Source organism: Scyliorhinus torazame, chromosome 13, assembly GCF_047496885.1.
Source record: "Scyliorhinus torazame isolate Kashiwa2021f chromosome 13, sScyTor2.1, whole genome shotgun sequence".
Classification (NCBI taxonomy): domain Eukaryota; kingdom Metazoa; phylum Chordata; class Chondrichthyes; order Carcharhiniformes; family Scyliorhinidae; genus Scyliorhinus; species Scyliorhinus torazame.
In genome coordinates, this window is record NC_092719.1 from 128,616,185 (window position 1) to 128,634,959 (window position 18,775).

The window sequence follows — 18,775 nt, forward strand, 5'->3', positions numbered from 1 at the left end:
AATATTACATGGCTTATTGTGGGAGCCTGCTCTGCACAAACCACATGACAGTAGCAATCACATTTCAAAAGGTTGATTGTGAAGTATTTTGAGACAGTCGAGGTTGTGAATGGTGCTACACAAATGCAAGACTACTTGGTTTTCAATTAATTTGCAAGAAGGCAGCATGATGGTGCAGTGGTTAGCTAGCACTGCTGCCTCAGCACCAGGGACCTGGGTTTGATTCTAACCTTGGGTGAAGGTGGAGTTTGCACATTCTCTCTTTCTTCCCCCACCCACCCACCCGCCCGCAATTCCCCTGGATACTCAGATTTCCTCCCACAGTCCAAAGATATATATAGGTTAAGTGGGTTGGCTATGCTAAATTGCCCCTTAGCAAGCAAACCGTTAGGTGGGGTTACTTCGATAGGTTTGGGTCGTAGGCCTAGGTAAGGTCTTCTATCAGAGGGTCAGTGCAGGCCTAATGGGCCAAATGGCCTGTCTACACTGTAGGGATTCTGTGAGATTAAAAAGCAAATATGAGCAATCAAGGCACAAGATGTTGCTTATTAAATGCAAAACTATAACATAAACCAAAAAGAAATTGCTGGAAAATCTCAGCAGGTCTGACAGCATCTGTAGGGAGAGAAAAGAGCTAACGTTTCGAGTCCAATGTTTCTTTGTCAAAGCTAACAGACAAAGGGGAAATATTTATATTGTGGAGTGAGAATGGAAGATGAGTCATAGCCACAGAAACCAAGGGGAAAGAGTGCTAATGGCAGTCCACAGAGAACACAAAAAATGTGAAAGGCCAAACAGCAGAGAAACTGACATCAGAGGGTAGACTCTTGACAGATGTAGAGGGAGGGGAAGGGGGAAGCAAAGTGGAGAAAGGGTAAGGAAAGGTGGATAAGGTGGTTGGGGGGGGGGGGGGGGGGGGGGTTAATATAAAGAAAGAATGAAATAGTAAAAAAGGACAGTTAAAATGAAATGGGATGAAAATAAATGGGTCGAGGTGGGGTGGAGTGAATAATCTGAAGTTGTTGAATTCGATGTTGAGACTAGAAGGCTGGAGCATGCCTAACCAAAAGATGAGATGTTGTTCCTCCAGTTTGCGTTGAGCTTCACTGGAACATTGCAGCAGGCCAAGGGCAGACATGTGGGCATGGGAGCAGGGTCTTGTGTTAAAATGGCAAGCAACGGGAAGGTCAGGATCCTGAATGCGCACAGACCGAAGATGCTCAGCAAAGCGATCACCCAGTCTGCATTTGGTCTCTCCGATATAGAGACGACCACATTGGGAGCACGCTGCTCCCAAATTGGAAGAGATGCAAGTGAAACATTGCTTAACCTGGAATGAGTATTTTGGGCCTGGGCTGTTAAGTATGGGAGAGGTAAAGGGGCAGGTGTTAACACCTTTGGCGATTGCATGGGAAGGTGCCATGGGTGATGGGAGGTACTGGGTATGGTGGAGTAGACGACTAGGTTATCTTGGAGGGAACGGTCTCTGCGGAATGCTGACAGAGGGAGTGAAGGGAAGATGTGTTTGGTGGTGGCATCACGCTGGAGTTGGCAAAAATGGCGGAGGATTATGCTTTGCATACAGAGGCTGGTGGGATGAAATTGTGAGAACGAGGGGGACTCTATCCTTGTTCTGGGAGGGAGGGTAGTGGCGCGGGAGATGGACCGCACATTGTTGCAGGCCCTGTCAACTGTAGGTGGGGAATCATGGTTGAGGAAGGAGGAACACATTTTCAAAGCACCATTTTGGAAAGTGGCATCATTGGAACAAATGTGACAGAGGCGAAGGAGTGGAGAGAAAGGGATGGAATCCTTACAGGGTGTAGGGTGCGAAGAGTTGTAGTACAGATAGCTGTGGGAGTCAGTGGGCTTGCAGTGGATATTAGTAGTCTATTGCCAGAGATGGAGACAGAAAGATCGAGGAAGGGAAGCGTCAGATGGACCAGGTGAAAGTGATGGAGGGGTAGAAACTGGAAGCGAAGTTGATGAATTTTTCCAGGTCCAGACGAGAGCATGAAGTGGCACCAAAAGAGTCATCAATGTATCAGTAAAGGAGTTGTGGGAGGGGAACCGGGGACCAAGGCGACTGTAACATAACATGGTTAAGCTGTTAAAGTCAAATTTAGGAAGGGAGGAACTCTTGTAGACGATGAAGGGCCTAACAAACTCACATTCACATCCAACATTACGATCACCAAGATTGTAATCACCAAGACCCAGGCCCACCCAGGCACTGACCAGAAACTCAGCAAGACAAATCACAACTGCCATGGCTACACAGGAGTCAAAGTCAGGGGGGTTTCTTGCAAGTGGCTCTGCTCTTGACTCCCCAAGCCCCTCCATCATCTACAAAAAGGCAGGTCTGGCACAATCTGTAGGGAGAGAAAAGAGTAAGTTTTGAGAACATTTAGCTTTTGATCAGAACTGAGGGAAAATATGAGACACCAGCTGGAAAGAGATTGCAACAAAATTGGAAATTGTAGCAATCCTAAAAAGAGCTGATGACCAGGGGCAGCGGAGGGAACAAAAGGAGGGTGTTTGCATAGAGACAAAAATGTGTGCAATAAAAGGAGGGTGGAGATAGGTCACAGTCTAAAGCTGTTGAACTCAATGTTGAGTATGGAATAGGTTCAGCTGCAATATTCAGGAAACTCAGCACCATCCGCAACAAAGCTGTCCACTTGACTGACAGTTCAACCATGGTGTACAACCTGCGTGATGTACAGCAGCAAGTTGTCCAGGTTTCTTTGGCAGCATTTCAAAGCAACTATTTCCACCACCCAGGAGACAGAAATATCACCTCCACGCACTTTGCCAAGTTATACATCTGGCCAGGTTGGAGATATTACCATCCTACCTGGGTTGCTTGCCTCCAGAGTGTGAACCACGGGAAGAGAAATAATCCCAAGAGAATGGCGAAACAGGAATTCTTTAGAGTAAAGCAGGTTAACGTTTTAGGTTGATAATCCTTCAACTTCAGTATGGCACAAAATGAAGTCCATTGAGGAAGAGAATCAAAATCATGGGCCTGAACTTCCTCGGATTGGCAATTAGCATTGGACTGACGTTACGATGAGAAAAGACAACATTGAATACTACATTCCAAAATGTTTAAGCCGAATAAAAAAATCCTCTCCACAGATATTCTTACCTAGTATTAAAAGTGTTTTTTTTTTTAATGGTTCTGTTTAAACAAGAGTAATGGAGAGAAATGTGATATGCTATCTGTTCTGCTCACTGACCTGCCTGTGTGGCCTCATTACCATGGGAACTGGGAGCCCAGGTAAAGTTCAGTTGAAATGCATGTGCCAAGTTTAACACCTGAAAACACAACAGGGAGATGGATGTTCCTGCCACTGCATCAGACAAGGAGGGAAAGTCCCAGGGAGTGAGACAGAACAGCTCCTGCTGTCATATGGAAAAATGCTGTTTTGACGGTTGGCTAGGAGGCGAGATGATGTTCTCTGGTCAAAGAGATAGAAGAGGTGTAAATTTAACTGGTAGATTTGTGCTGGTGGAAGGAGTCATTGGAGTAAGCAGTGTTGGAGGTCAGTTTTGGATTTCTCATAAGACTGAAAGGACTTTCAACAGTTACTAGATGTTAGAACTCAGGAAAATGGTTATAAGCAAGCCCATTGGAAATGGAGTAAGTTTGGTCTGGGTCTTTAAAGACTAATTCTGTGAGGAGTGTGCTGTAACAAATGCAGTATGGGGTTACGGAACAAATAAGTGATATTGTTTCAGTACTCGAGTGTAGAAGTTGCTGACAAGTAAGGTCTGGTTGAGGTTTTAAATTTGTTACAGTAAAAGTCTCAAAATTTGAAATCTTGTGATTCCTTTAAGTGACTGACTGGGAATCCAAAGTAGTTATCAGTCTCTATAGCGATTTAGACAGCAGCATTTTTCCAGCAATTTTCATTTTCGCAAGATTGCCAGAAAATTTCCTCCTCCACAGTAGTCCTCAATACCAGGGGCCCGCAAGGCTGCATACTTAGCCCTCTACTATACTCCCTGTACACAACACGACTGAGTGGCAAGATTTGGTTCCAACTCCATCTACAAGTTTGCTGACGATACAACCATAGTGGGCCGGATCTCAAATAACGACAAGTCCGAATACAGGAGGGAGATAGAGAACCTAGTGGAGTGGTGCAGCGACAACAATCTATCCCTCAATGCCAGCAAAACTAAAGAGCTGGCCATTGACTTCAGGAAGCAAAGTACCCCTGCCAGCATCAACGAGGCTGAGGTGGAGATGGTTAGCAGTTTCAAATTCCTAGAGGACACGTCTCCAAAAATCTGTCCTGGTCCACCCACGTCGGCGCTACCACCAATAAAGCACAACAGTGCCTATACTTCCTCAGGAAACTAAGGAAATTCAGCATGTCCGCATTAACTTGCCAACTTTTACAGATGCACCACAGAAAGCATCCTATCTGGCTGCATCACAGCCTGTTATGGCAACTACGCGGCCCAAGACCGCAAGAAACTTCAGAGAGTCGTGAACACCGCCCAGTCCATCACACAAACCTGCCTCCCATCCATTGACTCCATCTACACTCCTGCTGCCTGGGGAAAGCGGGCAGCATAATCAAAGACCCCTCCCACCTCACTTACTCACTCTTCCAACTTCTTCCATCAGGCAGGAGACACAAAAGTCTGAGAACACACACGAACAGACTCAAAAACAGCTTCTTCCCCGCTGTTACTAGACTCCTAAACGACCCTTTTACGGACTAACCCTCTGATGGACTGACCTTATTAACACTACATCCTTGTATGCTTCACCCAATGCCAGTGTTATGTAGTTACATTGTGTACCTATTATGTATTTTCTTTTATTTAGTTTTCTTTTCACGTACTTAATGATCTGTTGAGCTGCTCACAGAAAAATACTTTTCACTGTACCTCAGTACACGTGACAATGAACATGAGGTACCCTCAATAATGACTCTTAGAGATTAAACTGTAAAGAAAGCTTTATTAGACTAATAACTATGCTACAGCTAGAGACGAGAGCTGACTGTTACACAGACCATGAGGCAGCCCTTTATGTATGACTCCCAGATGGGCGGAGCCAGAGGCGGAGTCCCCAGGGTTCCGAGCCCAGTCTTAAAGGGGACATCACCTTACATGATGATAAGGCAGTAACCGTTCATTACAGAACAAAATCCAATCCAATCCAAATTTGTAGACAGAAGACTAGCCCTCATTTTTAAACCAGGTGAAATAGACATTGCCAGGTGAGAAAATACCAAAATCTAGCAAGTTTGTATATCATCATGGCAATCAAACTCCATCAATTAGTCTACCGCAGTGAGGCATGACAAGGGAAAACATCAGTGGCAGAGCTTTTGAAATGGTTACTCAGGCTATACCCTCAAATGTAATTTTCTGGAAAATATCTAATTTCTTTTTGAATAAATTAATACCATCTGCTTCCACAGTCTCCTAGTGAGCCAGTTCCACAGATTAACTGCTCACCGAATTGTTTCACCAGATTAGTTTTGAATTTAACCCTTTCAATACAGACCAGTTTATCTAGTATTTTACTGTTCTGAAGGTGGCAAAATACCTCGTCATGGTTGACATGGCCAAAATGATTCTTCATGCAAGATTTGTGATGAAGCAGTCAATGGAAAGGCTCCTTGATACAGTTAAAAGCATTTTGAATTAGGGCAGCACGGTGGCACAGTGGTTAGCACGGCACCAAGGTCCCAGGTTCGATCCCGGCTCTGGGTCACTTCCCGTGTAGAGCTTGCACATTCTCCTCGTGGGTTTCGCTCCCACAACCCAAAAATGTACAGGGTAGGTGGATGGCCATGCTAAATTGCCCCTTAATTGGAAAAAATTCATTGGGTACTCTAAATTTATTTTAGAAAAAGCATTTTGAATTTTATGCTGCGGATCATATTTAACCAACAAAAGAACAGATCTGCTTTTTCTTCGCTCCGCACCCCCACCGCTCGAATAAAATATTGCACACTATATGTTGAGGATAACACATATAGCATCCTCAAACTACTCAGAACTGATCAACATCAACCAACGCAAGAAACCAAATCAGCCATTCCTTGTTACGGAATTAATGACCAACAAATCTACTATTCCATCATGTATATTATTAGTTTATGGGGCAGCTAAAAGATCATTTTCCATGTTATGACCAGGATCATGGGATATATATATATATTATACACATAGAAAAACAGTACACTTCATCATGTGCAATGCTCTCACTTCAGCACATCAATGGTTTTCCACCATTACTATTTATATTAATCACGTCACCATTTTAAGCGAGTTCCAAATGCTGTCCCCAGACACAACCCAAATTTGGAAGATCCCACACCTTGACACACCATAAATTTCTCTGTTGGGCCAGGGAGGATGTTCATCTCAGAGAACATCCCAGGAACAGGAACTGTGAGCTGGAGTTCCCACCCAGATGTCACTGCAATCTAGGCAGAATACAGTAGCGTGCAAATGACTGTATAATTTAACATGTCACACGTCAATGGAATTTGCCTGAATTTAAAGTAAGCGTTTCCCCCCCCCACCTCAACTTCCTTCCTCACTTTGATGTTTTTATCACATTGTGCCCACAATTTCAGACACAGGCAGGCACCTGTGGTCACGTTAATCTATTGTTCATGACTTGCGCCTACAGTCCCTAGTTAATTCAAGCCTATTCTATTTCTTATACTGATGCAACAATTATTTTAAAATTCAGGTTAAGCGGGTTCAAATTCAGTCAATTGCTCCAGAATTCAAGGCCCGTCACCAGCATTCAACCCAAACCACTGGTTGACCTAAATTATTTAAACAAGTTTAAATTAGTTTAATTCAGTAAAGCCCCTGTGGCCATTTTCAATTAATTGGTTATGAGCATGTTAAGTTCCTACAACATTGAATGTATTCAATAACCCAGTCTCCACTGCTCTCTGGGAAAGAAAATTCCAAAGACTAACAAACCTCAGAAGAAATTCCTCCTTAAATAGGGATCTGCAATTTTTTAAATTGTGCTCCCTCGTTCTAGATTCCTCAAAGAGGGGAATCATGTTCTGAACCTTGTCAAGCCCCCTCAGTATCTTGTATGTTTCAATAAGATTGCGTCTCATTGTTCAAAACTCCAATGAGTTATAAACCTACTCTGCTCAACCATTATCCCAAAACACCTTCATTGCAGGAATTGGCTTAGGAAACCTTCCCTAACTGCTTCCCTTGAAAGCATTTCCCTCCTTTAACAAGGAGACCTTAACGGTACACAATATTCTAGGTGCAGTCTCAACAATACCCTGTAGTTGTCGCAAGTCTTCCCACATTCATAATCATCCCCTTGGCCAACATTTTATTTGCCTTTGTAATTATCTGCAGGGTAACGTTTTAAAAAACACCCAGACCCTCTGTACTGCAGTATTCTACTGTTGCTCCATTTAACTACTATTCTGATTGGTATCTTATAGGATAAGACTGGGCAATATCGGTCTTCACAGCAAATTACACAGTGAATCCTAACAATAATCAAAAAAACAAGTGGCAAAAGGGGAAGGGTTTAAAACAATTTGGTAGCAGGAAAACAAATGGGACCGAAGGTTGACAAGCCCCTTCCTGCATGGTTCTTAACAAGTGGTTGCAGAGATAGCGGATGCATTGGTTGTAATCTTCAAAATTCTCAATTTAGAGGGCCTGACTCAAAATAAGGTCAAAATACATATCAGGCACATTCTCAAACATCAGATTTGCTTGCTGTTAAGATTGCCCATGAACAGAAAATTGATCAGCTGAAATCTGAATGACGACAAACATGACAACGATATGCCCTCATTAATCCATTTATTTCAACAGAAGTGGGTGAGAGCAGAATTATTCACAGGTCAACTAAATAGAAAAAGTAAACCAATTCCACATATATTATTTACAAATCTTGTAATTGGAAGTTTTGCATGCACGGTTACAGAAAGGTCACATGTTGCCCAATAGTGTCAAGACTCTAATGTTGAAGCAGTGTATTCAACCAGCACATCCAACGCATAAATTTCAGTTAAAGCATTTTAAATAAACTTCAGTGATGGTCCCCCGACTACAATATTCTTTTTGTATGCAAAAGCTTATGACTAAATTAAATACTGTACCAAGTGAACATTAAAAAATTCTAGTGACATTGAAATATCTACAGCACCAACACAAATATGGGGTGCAATGCAACATGCTCCATAACCCCATTTGTAAGGACATTAATGGTGATAGATTGATAAAAGCTATAAAACATTACTTGATACTGCAGACTGCAGATTCCAAACACATGAGGCTAAGAAATAAGCATGATTATTTTCATTGGCTCTTCCTTGTGCTTTTCTATCACTGACTTCAACATTTGTCTCAATCATGATTTTTATATAATGGCATTTGTAAAGCAAGTTAGTCTCTCACAATGAAAACATACTTTTCAGCGGTATGTGCCATGAGGACTCAAAGTATTTCAATATATTCAGAATAGTGTATTTCTGCAGGTTATCCCATGAAGAATGAAGTAAACTGAGTGGAGAAAGGACTGTGGCCAATCACACATGACTTTCACCATTAAATTTCAGCTTCTTCTGGATTTTGAGTGCTGAATAAGCCACTGCAGGGTGATATCTAAAAAGAGAAAATAAAAATGCAAGTTAATAATATGTAAAAAGTCCTGCTTCTTTTGCCGATGCATTTTGATGGAGTCAATATCACAAATATTTTTTTTAAGTTTAACATTTAAATTTGAGAACCAAGACTCCAACCTACTAATCTCACCTGCCCACCAGGAAGAGAACGCGCAAAAATCTTGTCTATTTGATTTCAAATAGAAAGTATATTAAATGGCTCCAAATTTAGCACAACTATAGAAAATGCCAGGAAGAAAATCAGGTTTGACAGCATCCTTGGAGAGAAAAACAGAATTAACATCAAGTCCAATATGACTTCTTCAGAACCTCATTCTGGACTCAAAACCCCGAGACCTGATAAGTATTTTTAGCATTTTGTTTTTATTTCAGATTCAGTATTATCTTTAGTTCCAAATTCAGTGCTGACAGTCATTTGTGTTAAACATGACTCATTACAGGACCATAATATTGTTGAAACATTCTCACGTGCGCACAATTTCACAATTCATTTAATTGAAATTTAAGCTTAAAGCTCATATCAAAGATTTTGCAGGCTAAGTTCCGATTGGATTAGTCAGGTTTGTAACACGGCATTCGGTTAATGGCCCACGTTTGATATTCATAGTTGTAAATAAGGCATTTTCCAGATCTGCAACAGAACAAAATTTGCTTAAAACAGTTTAACCGTGAACTGTATTTTCTCCCTAGTTGAAATATGCAAAGCACTCAGCACGTGTCGCCCAATTCAGCTCAATGAATAGAATTATCAACCATGACAACAACTTACCACAGTCTACAATCAAAACAAAAAACAAGGTCTCCGTTGTTAGTGAAACTTAAATACTGGAAATGTACCGATTCGCTTTCTTTTTAAGATCATTTTGTGTAATGTTCATATGCTAAGAGTTCCTTCTCAAAACTCAAACTTGTTTCTTCAGAACCTAATCTTATATTTCCTGCATTTGTATTTCATATTTCTACCTTTCAAGGCTGTGTTAGGGAAATAGTAAAACATTTTCAGCTATACAAGTTAATCATTTTTTTGCTGCAGGGAAAGACATCAGGTTGACCATCCAGTTGAATAATTTGTTCAATTTACCAAACTAGATTTAATCCCACAATTTAGCAGATATAAACTGAATTTGTTACAATGCAGCATGATTTGTTTAACAAGTGACCACTTAGATGAGCACTAAAGTTTTCAACAAATGAACATGTTACACAACTCTGACAAGTGCTCTGAAGCTAACCGTCCACTCAAATCCTTGAACATTTTACAAAACTCCCCAACCTGCCCAAGTGTTAAATATCCACACAACTCCTTGATATTTATTTTCCCTCTCCACCATACTATTGAGTCATTCCATTATCTTCAAGGTATCGCTGGAGCTGTGACAGTAAGCACACAGGACTTTGGCCTCCCCTTTACCTTCCAGACAAGGTACCGAAGCACCTCTGTACAACCATGCTAGAAAAGTGTTAGGGTTTTGTTCATTCAAGTGAATTTTTAATGGTGTGATAATTACTGCCAGACAATCTTAAGCACTGAAAATTAACTTTGAAGTGTGGAGTCTCATTCTTTCCCATTTTGTTGGAAATTTTAGAATTATTAAAGTGTCACCTATAATTCCATTTTACCATCCCGCTCTCTTTCACTTCCTGTATGTGATCTAGAATTGACTGAATATTTTAGTTTGCGTATCCTGGTTTAGAGACAGAGGATTCTTCAATCACATTGGTTAAGGAGACAACATTGTTTGCCTCGCTCACTCAGGTCCCCTGTAAAGTATTCCAAGTTGTCTCAACATTAAATACCGTATGTTCACAAAGTCGGAGTGTGCAATTAATGGTATGCATCATTCACTCACTGTTGACTGAAAAATCTGGGCCCAGGCACATTTTTGAAGAGGGACCATTGATAGAAGCACTGGTTTTATTCACTGAATCAAGCCAACTCAGGTTTCCTAAATCATTGGTAATAGTCTTCTACCAATTTGACCTGGTATGGCACCAAGCTATCCTTGACAATGTTACAGCTCATCAATCCAACAGCAGTGTCAATGTTTGTTAATCTGATACTTGTCAGAAGTTGAAAAGATTTGAGCTGGAAGGTGGTGGAGACTCCCATTTTCTGAAGTGAGGTGAACCATCAGAACAACCCAACAAAAGTTTAAAGTCAGATAATTTTGCTGTTTGGTAGAATTTGAATACTGCTGAAAACACCCACTGTTACATTTGATTCGGAGATTGGGCAGCACTTGCTAATCATTAAGAGTACGCTAATAGTTACAGCAATAATCAATTTAAGAAATCTGTTGAGCGTTAATGTGGTCCATTTACACTCGCTAGAAGTGACATACATTTATATGCAGGGAGGCATTCTTGGCAAATAAAAGGAATATGTTCAAACCTTTTTGAATTCCCAGGAACTCGAGAAGCCTATTGTTCCCCATTGCCATCTCCATAAAAATGTCTTGGCCAGAGTCAACATGTCCTCGGCCCTGCAGTATACATTGGAGTGTTTGAAATATGGCATTCTTGCATTTGCCCTGGTGAGTGCAAGATGAGCAGCTTCGGCAAAATCTCTTTTCAGCAATATTCAAGTTCTGTACTAGCCAAGCCACTGTTAATTTTAGTCAGACCTGGCCAACCCTTCACTCTTCCATATTGACTTTGTTCAGCTCTGCACTAATTCAAATGTCAGTTGTCCTGTACCAATTAGATTCTAGTACAATGCCCACAACAGAAACTGATAGCTTTGCCGTTTCATTGTTTCTTCCCCCTTCTTTTCTTAATTTATTAGTGACATTTCCAAAATGTCAGACTTGGTGGATAAAGGAAATTTGTAAAATATTTGCCTACCTATGTTATCCTTTTCTTTGCACGAAATTGAATAGCAGCAGATTTCTCTATCCTGAATAGCAGCCAAATTCCTAAAACGAGAAAAGCAATTGAAATATATAAAACCAAATTCATTACAAAAAAATTTCAAATATTCTGCTGGTATGAATTATGTATAACATATCATAGGATGGGAAAGACCAGCAGTGACCATAATATTTTAGTCCGCTACTTCCATACTGTAAAAAAAAAAAAAAAATCATTGTTCCCAAATAACCAAACTAAGATGCAATGTAATGTCATGAAGATTGAAAAGTAATACGTTTATGAAAGATTACATATTCACTTTGAAGATGGTCATCTTCCAACAGCTAACTCTGTACACTTTTTTTTTAAGATGGTCAGTAATGTCTGGCTGTTATGCACGGTAATAGCCAGATAAACAATTCCAATGTACTTTGACCGCTTATTAGCATTCCATATCTCAGGAATCAGTTTTGTTGATCCTGTGATAACAATCAATCAACTGCCCAATCTTCAAGGGAATTAGAGGCCCATCAACTCAATTTAGGTCCCATGGGTGCTCAGAAATGTGTTTCCAGCAATGGTACTAGACTGGCCTACAGATTATGACAAGAGAACAAGTGTTTGTCAAAAGGAGCAATCAACCAGTAGATAAATCAATTGTAAATCCTATTTGCGTTGATCATAAGAACATAAGAACTAGGAACAGGAGTAGGCCATCTGGCCCCTCGAGCCTGCTCTGCCATTTAATGAGATCATGGCTGATCTTTGTGGACTCAGCTCCACTCTCCGGCCCGTACACCATATCCCCGAATCCCTTTATTCTTTAGAAAGGCATCTATCTTCTTCTTAAAAACGTTTAAAGAAGGAGCCTCAACTGCTTCACTGGGCAAGGAAATCCAGAGATTCACAACCCTTTGGGTGAAGAAGTTCCTCCTACACTCCGTCCTAAATCTACCTCCCCTTATTTTGAGGCTATGCCCCCTAGTTCTGCTTTACCCGACCAGTGGAAACAAACTGCCCGCATTTATCCTATCTATTCCCTTCATAATTTTATATGTCTCAATAAGATCCCCCTGCATCCTTCAAAACTCCAATGAGTACAGTCCCAGTCGACTCAACCTCTCGTCATAATCTAATCCCCTCAACTCCGGGATCAAACTAGTGAATCTCCTCTGCACTCCCTCCAGTGCCAATATGTCCTTTCTCAGGTAAGGAGACCAAAACTGAACACAATACTCCAGATGCGGCCTCACCGGGGGTCCTGCCCGGGGGTCTCACTCCCACCGGGCCCCGAGGCGTCCGGCCCAGAGGTCTCACTCCCACCCGGCCCCGAGGCGTCCTGCCCGGGGGTCTTGCTCCCACCCGGCCCCGAGGCGTCCTGCCTGGGGGTGGGTCTCGCTCCCGCCCGGCCCCTAGGCTTCCTGCCCGGGGGTCTCGCTCCCACCCGGCCCCAAGGCGTCCTGCCCGGGGGTCCCTCTCTCACCCGGCCCAGAGGCGTCCTGCCCGGGGGTCTCTCTCCCACCCGGCCCCGAGGCGTCCTGCCCAGGGTTCTCCCACCCGGCCCCGAGGCATCCTGCCCGGTGGTCTCGCTCCCACCTGGCCCCGAGGCGTCCTGCCCGGGGGTCCCTCTCCCACCCGGCCCAGAGGCGTCCTGCCCGGGGGTCTCTCTCCCACCCGGCCCCGAGGCGTCCTGCCCAGGGTTCTCGCTCCCAACCGGCCCCGAGGTGTCCTGCCCGGGGGTCTCCCACCCAGCCCCCGAGGCGTCCTGCTCGGGGGTCTTGCTCCCACCCGTCCCCGAGGCATCCTGCCCGGGGGTCTCGCACCCGCCCCGAGGCGTCCTGCCCAGGGATCTTGCTCCCACCCGTCCCCGAGGCGTCCTGCCCGGGGGTCCTACTCACACCCGGCCCGAGGCGTCCTGCCCAGGGGTCCCACTCACAACCGGCCCGAGGCGTCCTGCCCAGGGTTCTCCCACCCGGCCCCGAGGCATCCTGCCCGGGGGTCCCTCTCCCACCCAGCCCCGAGGCGCCCTGCCCGGGGGTCTCTCTCCCACCCGGCCCCGAGGCGTCCTGCTCGGGGGTCTCGCTCCCACCCAGCCCCGAGGCGTCCTGCTCGGGGGGGGTCTCGCTCCCGTCCGGCCCTGAGGCGTCCTGCCCGGGGTTCTCGCTCCCACCCGGCCCCAAGGTGTCCTGCCCGGGGGTCTCCCACCCAGCCCCCGAGGCGTCCTGCTCGGGGGTCTCGCTCCCATCCGGCCCCGAGGCGTCCTGCCCGGGCGTCTCACTCACACCAGCCCGAGGCGTCCTGTTCGGGGGTCCCGCTCACACCCGGCCCAGAGGCGTCCTGCCTGGGGGTCTCCCACCCGGCCCCGAGGCGTCCTGCCCGGGGGTCTCCCACCCGGCCCCGAGGCGTCCTGCCCGGGGGTCTCCCACCCGGCCCCGAGGCGTCCTGCACGGTGGTCTCGCTCCCACCCGGCCCCGATGCATCCTGCCCGGGGGTCCCACTCACACCCGGCCCGAGGCGGCCTGCCCAGGGTTCTCCCACCCGGCCCCGAGGCATCCTGCCCGGTCGTCTCACTCCCACCCGGCCCCGAGGCGTCCTGCCCGGGGGTCTCTCTCTCACCCGGCCCCGAGACGTCCTGCCCGGGGGTCTCTCTCCCACCCGGCCCTGAGGTGTCCTGCCCGGGGGTCTCCCACCCGGCCCCAGAGGCGTCCTGCTTGGGGGTCTCGCTCCCGCCCGGCTTCGAGGCGTCCTGCCCGGGCATCTCACTCACACCCGGCCCTGAGGCGTCCTGCCTTGGGGGGGGGGGGGGGGGGTGTCTCGCTCTCACCCGGCCCTGAGGCGTCCTGCCCGGGGGTCTCGCTCCCACCCTGCCCCGAGGCATCCTGCCCGGGGGTCTCGCTCCCACCCTGCCCCGAGGCGTCCTGCCCGGGGGTGGGTCACGCTCCCACCCGGCCCAGAGGCGTCCTGCCCGGGGGTCTCGCTCCGGCCCGGCCCAGGGCGTCCTGCCCAGGGTTCTCCCACCCGGCCCCGAGGCATCCTGCCCGGTGGTCTCGCTCCCACCCGGCCCAGAGGCGTCCTGCCCAGGGGTCTCCCACCCGGCCCCGAGGCATCCTGCCCGGTGGTCTCGCTCCCACCCGGCCCCGAGGCGTCCTGCCCGGGGGTCTCCCACCCAGCCCCGAGGCATTCTGCCCAGTGGTCTCGCTCCCACCCGGCCCAGAGGCATCCTGCCCGGTGGTCTCGCTCCCACCCGGTCCAGAGGCGTCCTGCCCGGGGGTCTCCCACCCGGCCCCGAGGCATCCTGCCCGGTGGTCTCGCTCCCACCCGGCTCCAAGGCGTCCTGCCCAGGGGTCTTGCTCCCACCCGGCCCCGAGGCGCCCTGCCCGGGGGTCTCTCTCCCAGCCGGCCCCGAGGCGTCCTGCTCAGGGGGTCTCGCTCCCACCCGGCCCAGAGGCGTCCTGCTCGAGGGTCTCGCTCCCGTCCGGCCCTGAGGCGTCCTGCCCGGGGTTCTCGCTCCCACCCGGCCCCGAGGTGTCCTGCCCGGCGATCTCCCACCCGGCCCCCGAGGCGTCCTGCTCGGGGGTCTCGCTCCCATCCGGCCCCGAGGCGTCCTGCCCGGGCGTCTCACTCACACCCAGCCCCGAGGCGTCCTGCCCGGGGGTCCCACTCACACCGGCCCGAGGCGTCCTGTTCGGAGGTCCTGCTCACACCCGGCCCCGAGGCATCCTGCCCGGGGTACTCCCACCCGGTCCCGAGGTGTCCTGCCCGGGGGTCTCCCACCCGGCCCAGAGGCATCCTGCCCGGGTGTCTTGCTCCCACCCGGCCCCGAGGCGTCCTGCCCGGGGGTCCCACTCACACCTGGCCCGAGGTGTCCTGCCCAGGGCTCTCCCACCCGGCCCCGAGGCATCCTGCCCGGTGGTCTCGCTCCCACCAGGCCCCGAGGCGTCCTGCCCGGGGGTCTCTCTCTCACCCGGCCCCGAGGCGTCCTGCCGGGAGGGTCTCTCTCCCACCCGGCCCCGAGGTGTCCTGCCCGGGGGTCTCCCACCCGGCCCCCGAGGCGTCCTGCTCAGGGGTCTCGCTCCCACCCGGCCTCGAGGCGTCCTGCCCGGGCGTCTCACTCACACCCGGCCCTGGGGCGTCCTGCCTGGGGGGTGGGGGGGGGGGGGTGGTGTCTCGCTCCCACCCGGCCCCGAGGCGTCCTGCACGGGGGTCTCGCTCCCACCCAGCCCCGAGGCATCCTGCCCAGGGGTCTCGCTCCCACCCGGCCTCGAGGCGTCCTGCCCGGGCGTCTCACTCACACCCGGCCCTGGGGCGTCCTGCCTGGGGGGGGGGGGGGGGGGGGGGGGGGTCTCGCTCCCACCTGGCCCCGAGGCGTCCTGCCCGGGGGTCTCGCTCCCACCCAGCCCCGAGGCATCCTGCCCAGGGGTCTCGCTCCCACCCAGCCCCGAGGCTTCCTGCCCGGGGGTGGGTCTCGCTCCCATCCGGCCCAGAGGCGTCCTGCCCGGGGGTCTCCCACCCGGCCCAGAGGCATCCTGCCCGGTGGTCTCGCTCCCACCCGGCCCCGAGGCATCCCACCCGGCCCAGAGGCGTCCTGCCCGGGGGTCTTCCACCCGGCCCCGAAGCATCCTGCCGGGGGGGGGCCCACTCACACCGGCCCGAGGCGTCCTGTTCGGGGGTCACGCTCACACCCGGCCCCGAGGCATCTTGCTCGGGGGTCTCACTGGCACCCGGCCCCGAGGCGGGGCCATCTCCTCAATTTAAGAAATATAAATTAGATGAGTTACTTCACCATTTATCAAGCTGATTTAACATTGTATACAGTGAGTAATACATTTAAGATTAAATGCAGTTATGACAGCTCAGTAGGGAAAATAAAATAAGATAGCAAGTGAGAATTTAACGTCACGCTATCAATATGAATATTTTGATTGAAAAGCCGGGCAAAAATGTGGGACGATAGCACTGTAGTGGCCAAGGTCAATGGTGCCACTCCCAGAAAAGCAGTATTAAGACCAGTCTGATTGTGCCTTATTTCTGCTGGGTCCAATTCCCTGCAGTTGGCTACAAAATCAATGTCACAATCTAGGGAAAAAGAGCCCCATTATTATTGGTGAACTGATATCTTACAGGATCTATTTTAGAGGAAATGCACTTACCGTAGTGCCCCAAAAACCAAAGCAAAATGTAGTGCGCAAGATAGAATTTACAGTGCAGAAGGAGGCCATTCGGCCCATCGAGTCTGCACCAGCTCTTGGAAAGAGCACCCAACCCAAGGTCCACACCTCCACCCTATCCCCATAACCAAGTAACCCCACCCAACACTAAGGGAAATTTATCATGGCCAATCCACCTAACCTGCACATCTTTGGACTGTGGGAGGAAACCGGAGCACCCGGAGGAAACCCACGCACACACGGGGAGGATGTGCAGACTCCGCACAGACAGTGACCCAAGCCGGAATCGAACCTGGGATCCTGGAGCTGTGAAGCAATTGTGCTAACCACAATGCTACCGTGCTGCCTAAAGATGATTTGAGTTCATTTACTTCAGTCAAAAGTTGTAACCTACCAAGACCAGTCACAACTCCGGGAACGTGTTAACTAGCATCCTTAAATATAACATTCACAGGATCACCCCAGAATTCCCAGACCTGCAAGAGAGGAGCGTCTCTATAAAGTTAGTTGTAGATCAATTGGTCAACGGTTAGGTGTCATGAGCATACTACAGTACTTTTTCGTGAACAGAGAAGTGTCTTAGTGATGTGAACCAAATAGTGCGATTGCACTTAGATTTTCAAATCCTGCCCTTTTTTCCCCCAGGATCATGCATTAGACGTGGCCTCGAGAGTTTGAAACAGTCGAAACAGGTTATCTTTGAAATTTATAGTTTAGAAGCAAACAATATTTGGAAGCAGTGTTCCTTCTAAGCTGCACGACCAACTAACTGATCCAGCACAGGCCACATACAAGCTACCACACAAAAACATGAAAGGGATCATGCACTAAAACAATCCACCCTTGAACTCGAACAAGAATGAGAATGTAGCATGTGGACATTTCACAACTCCCATTTGAAGCATTTCTTCACACACTCCCGCCCAACCCATTTTTTAAGATGGGATAAAAATTCAAGTTGAGACACAAGTTTCTATAGCCTTAGAAGCATTTTAATCAGATATACTTAAAAAAAAAAAAACAGGAAATGGAAAAGTATATTCAAACAAAGCAAATGGTGATAAAGTTAAATTTGTCAGCTTTAATTTCTGAATACCATTAATATTACTACGTATGCAAGACCTAAAGGAGGAATGCTGCAGTTATCTACAATGGCTTACTTACATTTTTTCAATGAGCTGTTTTTCATCCAGGGCATTTGGAAGATCTCTCTTATTTCCAAGAACTAGGACCTGAAAAGATAATAAAAATCTACTGTCACAGCTAATATTTTGACAGAGAATACATGTTCATCCCTCAAAGGGTTACAGTGAAGGAGCACAAGCCTATGCAAACCAATTTGTTCATGGTTAAGTGAGGTCTTTCGAACATGCTAGTGAAAAATTACCTCTAAATTTCCTGCACAAGGCCACATTACTTGGAGCGACAGTGGGCCAGTTATCTTTCTTTCATCCTCTTAGAAAACAGCAAATCTCAAATGCACATGCAAGGACAGGACTGCTGACTTTATAAATATGCACAAATGTTATTTTTATATTAAAGACGTAATTCAAACATTGATGCACAAGATCTTTGAATTAATCCACAAAGTGTTAATATTCATGTTTACATTTGTGAGGAGCAGCTGTAAGCACGGGGCTCTCCCCCAGTTAACAGCAGCTGCACCTGTTGAGCATCATTAGACAGCATACTTGCATCAGGATTTCATCAATATCAGATTCCCTACAATGCAGAAGGAGCCTATTCAGCCCATCGAGTCTTCACTGACCCTCTGAAAGAGCACCCTACCGAGGCCCATTCCCGCACCCCATTCCCACGTAAACGTTTGGAGACTCATGGGCAATTTAACATGGCCAATCCACCGTACCTGTACAACTTTGGACTGTGGGAGGAACCGGAAGCACCTGGAGGAAGCCCACGCAGACACGGGGAGAAGGTGCAAACTCCACACAGACCGAGTCATAAGAGTGTTACAGCATGTCCACACCGACCATCAAGCACCTAACTATTCTAATCCCATTTTTCAGCACTTGGTCCATGGCCTTGCATGCAATGGCATTTCAAGTGCTCATCTAAACACTTATTAAAAGTGGAGGG

At 47.9% G+C, this 18,775-nt stretch overlaps 1 protein-coding gene across 1 annotated transcript in view; it reads right to left on the reverse strand.

Moving 5' to 3' along the window:
- Positions 1 to 7,819: 7,819 nt before the first annotated feature.
- arl8ba (ADP-ribosylation factor-like 8Ba) overlaps positions 7,820 to 18,775 on the reverse strand; it is a 78,778-nt gene continuing 67,822 nt past the window's right edge. The window contains exons 5-7 of the mRNA XM_072472134.1: positions 17,843 to 17,910; positions 11,505 to 11,575; positions 7,820 to 8,640 (exon numbers count right to left, since the gene is read on the reverse strand). Of these exons, the coding sequence (XP_072328235.1) occupies positions 8,591 to 8,640; positions 11,505 to 11,575; positions 17,843 to 17,910 (189 nt within the window). The 3' untranslated portion in view covers positions 7,820 to 8,590. The remainder of the gene's footprint in view (positions 8,641 to 11,504; positions 11,576 to 17,842; positions 17,911 to 18,775) is intronic.